Raw genomic sequence first — 10,399 nt, 5'->3', positions numbered from 1 at the left:
GAAAAATATTTGAGTTCTTTACACAAGCTGCTCTCTATAGGTCTCTGTTAATATTTGTGAAACCTCTTTTTTAAGAATTATCTTCGAATTTTCCTTGCAACAATGCATTTTAGTACTTACAGCACCATCTAACGGTGGTTTATTTAACTAAAAGTAAGGCTCTCTTGCTCTCACCTAGGCAAATACTCTCCCACTCTCTCACTCTCTATTAAAGATATTCTCTCGTAAATGGATTTATATTCTCTTGCCTTGATATAAATGCATGCATGTATTTTGTTTTTGTTACTTCCTTTTAGCCAAAAACATCTGCCGTTTTTATAAGCCTTCAGCCTTACTTCGCCATACAGAATGCGTGCATGATGGACAGACATCATTCGTGTTATAATTTATCACCACTAAGCGCACACACACACTCCCCGCAAAGGCAACAACAAGCCATAGCCAAGTATTGTTCATGTTACCCTCTATTTTCCTACTCTCTGTCATGCTCACTAATTTTTTTGTCGTATGCTCTCCACAAGAACCTGTTTACTTAAAAGGGCCTTTAGCAATTGTTGTTGCTCTACGAAACTCTCTCTCTCTCTCGCTTCTTCCTCTCTAGTATTATGCTCTTTATCCCGTAGCCTCTTTCTTTTTCTCTCATTGGAGAGAGTTATATTGCTATTATTCTCTTTGTTGGCATTAGTTATGCTCTTGTGGATTTCTATAGAGATGCTAGGAAACCGAGGTATTGTAACAACGCAAGTTGCAACAGAAAATCAGTGTAGTTCGTTGCTTCGTCGTGTACGGTTGTATACTTTCCCAACATATAAAGATACAAACGTGTTTTTGATTACCATATGAGATATTTGTGGAAATTGAAATAATGACCGAAAGATATACGTGAACGAAACCTGAAAACAAATAAATTTACGAAACATCATCGATACCGTGATTAAAGCGAGCTCTTGGATTATCGCTCACGGTTTGAAATATCAATAAAAAAACATTTGGAGACAAAATAAAAAAAAAATCTTAAAAATATAATAACAAATTGGAATATCGAAAAATAAAAACAAAATACTAAGAAAAATACTTTTCCACATATAATAAAGTGAAAAGATTTTTGTTTTCAAATATTGGCGAAGAAAAATTTATTTTCTGTGAAAAGAAGTGTTGTGAAAAACTAAAACTAAAACCAAACAAAAGTTAAAGGTGGGTGTTGAAAAAAAAAAAATAGTAATTTAGACAAAAACTTTCTTTAAGAAATGAAAAAAATATATATTACAAAATAATAATAATTTTAAATAGATTTCTATTAATATTTACACTATGGAAATTTTTTATAAGAACGTTTTTCGAAAACCAGAAAAAAAATATTACACCAAATAATTGGGTTGGATTAAAAAAATATATATTTTTTTAAACTGAGAAAATATATTCAACGTCTCCTTAAAAGTGCCTTATTTTGAGAAGTGCTGGCTTTTCAGAAAATTTGTAGTTTGACATATTTAGAATGAGAAAATTTAATAAAAGTCTAACTAAAAATGCCCATTTTGTAGACTTTCCAAAAAGTGCCTATTTTGAGAATATATATTAAAAATCTTACTAAAAATGCCAATTTAAAAAAAAATGGTTGTATGCCAAGTATCATTGTGTAGTTTTTTATTTGTATAAAAATATATATTTAAATACTATTTTTTTTACCATATATTATTATATTAATTTAAAACTATATTTAAATATAATAATTTATGTAAAATACTTTTTATTTTTATAAAGAATTATATTTAAATATTTTTTTTTATAATATATAATTTAAAATTATATTTAAATATAATAATTGTTAAAAAAACGCATTACAATAGTTTTTGTTTTTTTAGTAGAGTATTTTCCATATATTTAATTAATAAAATATTACAAGGGAAAAAATTAAATTATATAAATATATAAAATTAATTTATGAAAATTTGCTACAATGCATAAAAAAATTAAAATAATATTTGTATGTGTTGTATATACATTGTTGTGCAACTCAGAAGTTTTAATTTACTCTTCCCTTTATGATTTAAATTTTTTAAAATAGTTTTTTTTCCTTTTTCTCATTATGTTATAAAATAAAAATATTTTATTTTCCATGGTTACAAAACAAGCGAATTTTTATCTAGTAATCAAACATTATTTGGACAATACATTGGATCAAATTGCATTTTTATTTTTAAACAATTATTAAATTTATTAGCTTTTTATATTAAAAAAATTAAATACAAGCTTAAGACCCCAGCAGTCAAAGCCTTAAATTATATTTATAATTTTATTATATTTATAATCAATAAATAAAATTAAATACAAACATTTCTAAATAGCACAAAAACTAAAACAAAAATTGATGTATTAAAAAATTAATAAAATTAAATGTTAGGTCCACTATTATTACAGTTTAAATTAAAATGCACAAGTAAATAAATATAATTTAAAAATTATATTTATATTTATAATTAAAAAAAAAAAAAACGATTTAAAACAAAATTTTAACTTAATTAAAAAATGAATTATTTTGAAATTTAAAAATGAATAATTTGAAATGTTTGTTAAGATTTTTATTAAAAAATAACTTTTATTTATAATAATAATTTTTGGACAAAACCTTTTTTTATATTTATTTTCATAATTTATTATGATTGCAAATCTTGTAAAAAAAATAATTTAATGTAAACACAATTAAATACTTTTTAATTTTTTTTTAACATATTTTTATAGAGGCACAAAATTGTTTTGCCTAAGCAAAATTTTAGAACAACAATAATCTTTTTAGTTTTCAAAGAAATTTCTCTAAAGCCAAAATTTCGAGTTGCTATAAATTCTGGCTTAGAGACCCCTCATTAAAATTTCTCATAAGAAATGGGAATTCCATTAAAACAAAAATCTATTTAAGAATACAGTTTTGTTTTTTGGGAAAAAATTAGCAAATTGAGTTTGCTTTAAGTCTAAATTAAAACTAACAAAAAATAACCATTAAAACATAAAAAATATTAATATTAAAAAATTCATCAATTTTTTTTTAAACTTTGTAATTTTAACAAAAAAAAAATTTGAAATTTAAAAATTGCATATTAATTTTCTTTAGTCTTTAATTTTCACCTAAATAATTTGTATAAAATTTCACCTAAATAATTCCATAAATTTTATTATATTATATTATAAATTATTATTATTCGAAATTATGACAAATTTTTAATTTTGTATTTTGTATTCCTTGTTTTGCAGAATATGGAACTTTAACCTGAAAACAACACCACCGCCATTTTCCCAAGAATCTTCAAAATTTCCAATATCTCCTCGCCATCTCGTCAAGGACTCTAACATAATTTTATTATTTTTGAATTTCTCCGGCGGCGTATTTATCGCTCGCTCTTTTCGATCGAATTGAAACCGCAAACGCCCCCACCACCGCTTAGAACCATGCAGAAAATCACCTTTGAACTTGCCATAATGCTTAGCACATTTGTGCTATTGCTAGCTGCCTCCTCAACATCGGCTTTGGCCAATTGTCCAGCTGGTTGTCAGTGTGATGATAACACCCTTATTGTCCAATGTGGTGAAGGACAATTGGATGTGTTACCGATTGCCTTGAATCCCAGCATACAACGTTTGGTCATCAAGAACAATAAAATCAAGACCATCGATTCATCCATACAATTCTATGCTGAATTGACCTTTTTGGATTTATCTTCGAATCATTTGATGAATATACCTCAAAGGACATTTGCCTATCAGCGTAAGCTGCAAGAGGTCCATCTGCAGTATAATAAAATTGGCCAAATTAGCAATAAGACCTTAATTGGTCTGTCGGCAGTGACGGTTTTAAATCTTCGAGGAAATCTCATCTCGGAATTGCATCAGGGTACTTTTGCTCCTTTGGCCAAAATTGAAGAATTGAATTTGGGAGAAAATCGTATTGGCTTCATTGATCCCAAGGCTTTTGATGGTTTATCACAATTGAGAATTTTATATTTGGATGACAATGCTTTGACCTCGGTGCCAGATCCCATACATTTCCAGGCCATGCCTATGTTGGCGGAACTATTTTTGGGTACCAATGCCTTGATGACAGTGCCCTCGGCTGCTTTCCAGGATTTGAAAGGCTTGACACGTTTGAATTTGAAAGGAGCTAGTTTGCGTAACATCTCCCATGATTCCTTCTTGGGTTTGGAATCGTTGAGAATTTTGGATTTATCCGATAATCGATTGCCTCGTGTGCCCACCAATAGCCTTAGCCACATGGGTCGTTTGGAGGAATTGTTTTTGGGCCAAAATGATTTCGAAGCTATTTTGGAGGGAGCCTTTGTGGGTCTGAAACAATTGAAACGTTTGGAAATCACTGGTGCACTACGTCTGAAACGTATCCTAAATGGAGCCTTCTCCAGTAATACCAACTTGGAATATCTGAACTTGGCCTCCAACAAAATGCTCAATGAGGTGCAGGAAGGAGCTCTTAGTGGTTTGCCCCATTTGAAATATGTAAATCTAAAGGCTAATGGTTTGACCACCCTGGCCGAAGGCCTATTCCCCTGGCAAGATTTGATAACCTTCGACATCTCGGAAAATCCCATTGCTTGTGATTGCCGTGTTATGTGGTTGAGAAATGTGCTCATAGGCAAAAACAATACAGGCGATAGTGGCGTGGCTGATGTTCTCTGTGAATTTCCTGAAAGTCTACGCGGTGAAGAATTGAAGAATCTAAATCCGGCCCTAATGGGTTGCTCCCACAATGATGCCCGCAAACAGGCTTTGATTGGGGCCCTTTTGGTTGGTACTGCTGCCACAATTACCACTTTGGTTTTGATTGTCTATCGTTGCCGCAGAAAGATTCGTGATTACCTGAAGGGAGGTATCTTTGGGAACTCGGCCTTGGGTCACAAGGAACGTGAATATCAAAAGACCTTCTGCGATGAGGACTATATGACCCGGCATCAACATCATCCCTGCAGTTTGGGTATTCATTCGACATTCCCCAATACCTATACGCCTCATGCCATGGGTCAGGCTCATTATGGACCCATGTGTCCCATTTCGCTGAATGGTGGTGAGCAAAAGAATTTCCAACAATTGCAAGTACCCACGGCATCCATGATGAATGAGAAAAAATCAAACAAATCTCAAGGTAATCATGCCGATGATAGTGATTCCTTTGTGGTCCACATCAAAAATAATGCCAATAACTCTGCTGCAGCCGCCCAACAAAAACTCAATCACTATACGAAGCCACATTTGTTCCAACTAACTGCAGCTGTAGGTGACTCCTGCTATTCCTATGCCGATTTACCCATAATACATTCGAATGGTAATCAAGAGCAAAACATCAATTATCACCAACAACCCATGCACTATGGAACCTCACAGGACTATTCCAATTCAACTGCCAGTACAGAGATAATGGATCCCAATTACATTTACAGTAATACCCATTACTCGATACCCTTGGAACAAGCCAATGGCCAAAGGTTAAAGACTCCCACCCCACCACCAGTGCCACCAGCATTGCCCTTGCGTAATCCTCCCCAGTTGCTAAGTGTCAATACCACAGGTCGGCGTTCCTTCAATCATGGCCCCCAAAAACATCAAGCCAATGGTCATGCCACCTCCACACATGCCCAAACGATGCGTTATCAACACTGATTGTGGGACAGCACGGCTAGTTTGAAGAGACCCGGCTTGATGGGTCAGGCTCGAACTCCGGAATTATATCCTATGCAGCAGCAGCAGCAATCAGCAGCAATTGCAGCACCATTAACGTATCATCGCCAAAACTTAAGTATTTGGGCTTAAGATAAACCAAAATTTCAAATTCAAAGTGGTCAACTGTGATGTCAGACTAACGTAAAGAGAAGAAATGAAAAAAAAAAAAAACGAAACTAAGGACTAACAAGGAATATCACCCCCGAACCCGCCCCCTCATCCTTCATTAACAAATCATGTACAGAATCAATTAACAAAAATCCTAGATCGTAGAAAAAAAGACAGAAGAAACAAACAAACCGAACAAAGACATTTAGTTTTTTTTAAGAATTATTAAACAAATCCTAGGCTAGACTAAGTTCATCTCAAGCACTTTTCCCGCCCCCCTCTGCAATCATCATATACATTTTCCGTATATGCCTTGGAGAGGGGGGGACTGCGGGCCTGCACATCATCCAAAAATCATCATAGGGAATCATTGTGTAAATATAGCAAATCATCTAAGAAATGATCTCTTTAAAAAATATCTCTCTCACAGCTTATTATTTTCATCATAAAAATCTTTCCATATTGGACTTTTTTTCTTAAGTTTCAAAAAAAAAAAAATCGAAAACTTTTTAAAACTATTGTACAAACTATAATTTAAAGGAGAATTAAATCCCAGCACTGAAGTCATTTAGTTTTTAAAAACCAAATTTTTAAAAACAAAATTAAAATGTAACAAAAAACAACAACAAATAAATTGTATTATTTATATATGTAACTAGTTGGTAATAAACAAACAAACAAAAGAACTGTAAATGTATTTATTAATTTATATAAATCAAATGTTAAAATATTGTTTTTCTATTTTTTAGTTTTCTTATAACATTAATTTTTTGTATATTATAGTTAGTGATTTAAATTAAACAAAGACAAACAAAATACAACAAAAAACAAAATACTTAATAAATATTACAAAAAATAAAAAAAAAAAACAAACAAAAAACAATTAAAAATCCCAACTTAAATAAAACCAAAACATTTTATTAAAAAACAAATTATTTCGAGTGTTATCAATTATTCTATGGATGGTGTACAAAAAATGGGGGCACGTGGTGCAATGGTTAGCATGCCCGCCTTGCATACACAAGGTCGTGGGTTCGATTCCTGCTTCGACCGAACACCAAAAAAGTTTTTCAGCGGTGGATTATCCCACCTCAGTAATGCTGGTGACATTTCTGAGGGTTTCACAGCTTCTTTAAGTGGTTTCACTGCAATGTGGAACGCCGTTCGGACTCGGCTATAAAAAGGAGGTCCCTTGTCATTGAGCTTAATATGGAATCGGGCAGCACTCAGTGATAAGAGAGAAGTTCACCAATGTGGTATCACAATGGACTGAATAGTCTAAGTGAGCCTGATACATCGGGCTGCCACCTACCTAACCTAACCTAAGGGGGCACGTTCATATTCTTTACGAATTTGTAAAAATTTTGTAGGTCATTGTGGGATGTGAAGACATATAATTTGTGTAATCGCTATGGACATTTCTAGGAAATTTTAAAGACTTCCTATTGATGGACTTCCAAAAATGGCAAAATTTTTGACTTTTGAAATTGTTAAAAAATTGACTTTTCGAGTTTTTCAACATTTTGGAAAAATTAAACAAAGACAAACAAAAAGAAAAATTACTTACGAAAAAAACAAAAAGAACAATAAAAAATTCCAACTTAAATAAAACAAAAAATTTTATTAAAAAAAAAAACAAATATATACCGCCATCAGTTCGGCCAGGCCGAATCTTATGTACCCTGGATTGCGTAGAAACTTCTACTAAAGACGGTCATCCACAATTAAATTACTTGGGTTGCGGCCGATGGCAAGGCATCTTAAAACTTCTTAACATAATCTTCTAAATTGTAAGTTAGTCCATGCGGGATATATACTAGACAAAAGAAAGGTCGATTAAATACGTATATATTCAGTTCATGACCGGTATACTCGTATATAGGGAAGAAATAATTACGAATCGATAGGCACTTTTGTGCGGTAACTATAGAGCCAGAATTGAAATATGGAGGTCGCTTTATATAGGGGCTATATACAATTATGAACACGAGTCTACCAAAAATGACAGCTTTTTTTACTGTTTGGTCGATTTGTAGAATTCTTGATGTTTTGGAAGATTTTGCAAAATATTCCTCTCCAAATAAGAGATGCTTCATAAATTTTCTATAGAAATAACATTTTGACAAAATTTTCTACAAAAATAAAATTCTGACAAAATTTTCTATAGAAATAAAATTTTGACAAAATTTTGTATAGAAATTATATTTTGACAAAATTTCCTAAAGAAATAAAATGTTGACAAAATTTTCTTTACAAATAAACTTTTGACAAAATTTTCTATAGAAATATAAAATTTTCTTTGGCAATAAAATTTTGGCAAATTTTGGCTCGAGTGACAATCGTGATTTTTCTGTGTTTGGGGATCGGTTTATTTGGGGGCTATTTATAACTATAGATCGATACGGAACAATTTTGGCATGATTGTTATCGGCCAAATACTAGCGCAATGTACCAAATTTCAACCGGATCGGATGAATTTTGCTCCTCCAAGAGGCTCCGAAGCTGAAATCTGGGGATCGGTTTATATGTGATCTATATATAATTATGCACCGATATGGCCGCAGTTTTGCATGGTTATAAGAGACCATATATTAACACCACATACTAAGTTTCAGCGGGATCGGATGAAATTTGCTTCTTTTAGAGGCCCCGCAAGCCAAATCTGGGGATCGGTTTATATGGGAGCTATATATAATTATGCACCGATATGGACCAATTCTCGCATGGTTGTTGCCGACCATATACTAACTCCACATACTAAGTTTCAGCGGGATCGGATGAAATTTGCTTCTTTTAGAGGCCCCGCAAGCCAAATCTGGGGATCGGTTTATATGTGATCTATATATAATTATGCACCGATATGGCCGCATTTTTGCATGGTTATAAGAGGCCATATATTAACACCACATACTAAGTTTCAACCGAATCGGATGAAATTTGCTTCTCTTAGAGGCCCCGCAAGCCAAATCTGGGGATCGGTTTATATGGGAGCTATATATAATTATGGACCGATATGGACCAATTCTCGCATGGTTGTTGCCGACCATATACTAACGCAATGTAAAAAAGTTCAAACGGATCGGATGAGTTTTGCACCTCCAAGAGGCTCCGAAGGTCAAATCTGGGGATCGGTTTATATGGGGGCTATATATAATTATGAACCGATATGGACCAATTTTTGCATGGTTATAAGATACCATATACTAACACCACGTACCAAATTTCAACCGAATCGGATGAAATTTGCTTCTCTTAGAGGGCCCTCAAGACAAATCTGGGGATCGGTTTTTATGGGGTTATATATAATTATGAACCGATATGGACCAATCCTGACATGGCTGTTACAGACCATATACTAACACCACGTACCAAATTTCAACCGGATCTGATGAGTTTTGCTCCTCCAAGAGGCTCAGCAGGTCAAATCTGGGAATCGGTTTATATAGGGGCTATATATAATTATGGACCGATATGGACCAATTCTGACATGGCTGTTACAGACCATATACTAACACCACGTATCAAATTTCAACCAGATCAGATGAATGTTGCTCCTTCAAGAGGCTCCGAAGGTCAAATCTGGGGATCGGTTTATATGGGGGCTATATATAACTATGGACCGATATAGGCCAAGTTTTGCATGGTTGTTAGAGACCACGTACCAAATTTCAACCGGATCCGATGAATTTTACTTCTCCAAAAGGCTCCGGAGGTCAAATCTGAGGAACGGTTTATATGGGGGCTTTATATAATTATTGACCGATATGGACCAATTTTTGCATGGTTGTTAGAGACCATATACTTACACCAACCGCATCGGATGAATTTTGCTCCTCTGAGAGGCTCCGCAAACCAAACCTGGGGTCGATTTATATGGGTGCTATACGTAAAAGTCGTCCAATATGGTCCATTACCAATACCAATACCATCCGATCTACATCAATAACAACTACTTTCGCTTGAAACTACCGGCAACTCTCTTTGTCGTCTCAGCGGCTTCCGGTTTTCGATTCCCCCCCGATCCAGGCTTCCTGGCTGTCGAAAAACGTTCTCCAAACACTTTAATTACATTTGTAACGGTTGATTTGGCAACTTTTAGCGATTTTGCCAGCTTTGCGTGCGAGTAGCTCGGATTTTCGCGATGCGCGAGCAAAATTTTGATACGCTGCTCTTCTTGCTTGGACGGCATTTTGACAACTGAAGAGTGAATTCCAAAATCAAAATAGGAGCAACATTCTACACACACACACCTTCAAAATGAGGGGTGTTCAGGTTTTTTAAATGCAAAATTGAAAGAAATACGTCAAGTTTATATTGACCAAATTTTGACCGTATCACCCTTTAAATCGGTTCATATTTTGGTATAACCTCCACATAGACCGATCTCTCAATTTGGCGGTCCATGTATTGCTCTGTCATCAAATCCACCTGAATCTCATTTTCAAGTAACCAAAGGAAACAATTATATTTGATTGAGGGTGGTGGGTACATAAAATTCGGTTGGGTCGAACTTACGGCCGTATATACTTGTTTCTTGATTTATTTTGCATTGATTGGATCATAGCAATTATCA

The 10,399-nt window shown here is 33.8% G+C and overlaps 1 protein-coding gene across 1 annotated transcript; it reads left to right on the top strand.

Moving 5' to 3' along the window:
- Positions 1–781: 781 nt before the first annotated feature.
- trn (tartan) lies at positions 782–6,510 on the top strand. Its single transcript, XM_075305773.1, has 2 exons — positions 782–1,194; positions 3,247–6,510. Exon 2 carries the CDS (start codon positions 3,442–3,444, stop codon positions 5,656–5,658), a length of 2,217 nt encoding a protein of 738 aa, XP_075161888.1. The 5' UTR covers positions 782–1,194; positions 3,247–3,441; the 3' UTR covers positions 5,659–6,510.
- The last annotated feature ends 3,889 nt before the right edge of the window (positions 6,511–10,399 follow it).

Source organism: Haematobia irritans, chromosome 4, assembly GCF_050003625.1.
Source record: "Haematobia irritans isolate KBUSLIRL chromosome 4, ASM5000362v1, whole genome shotgun sequence".
In the NCBI taxonomy this organism is placed as follows: domain Eukaryota; kingdom Metazoa; phylum Arthropoda; class Insecta; order Diptera; family Muscidae; genus Haematobia; species Haematobia irritans.
Note: the sequence above shows the minus strand (reverse complement) of the source record. Positions and strands in the feature narration are given on the sequence as shown.

Coding starts and splice junctions, on each gene's coding strand:
- trn (XM_075305773.1), top strand. CDS start 3,442: ATGCAGAAAATCACCTTTGAACTTGCCATAATGCTTAGCACATTTGTG.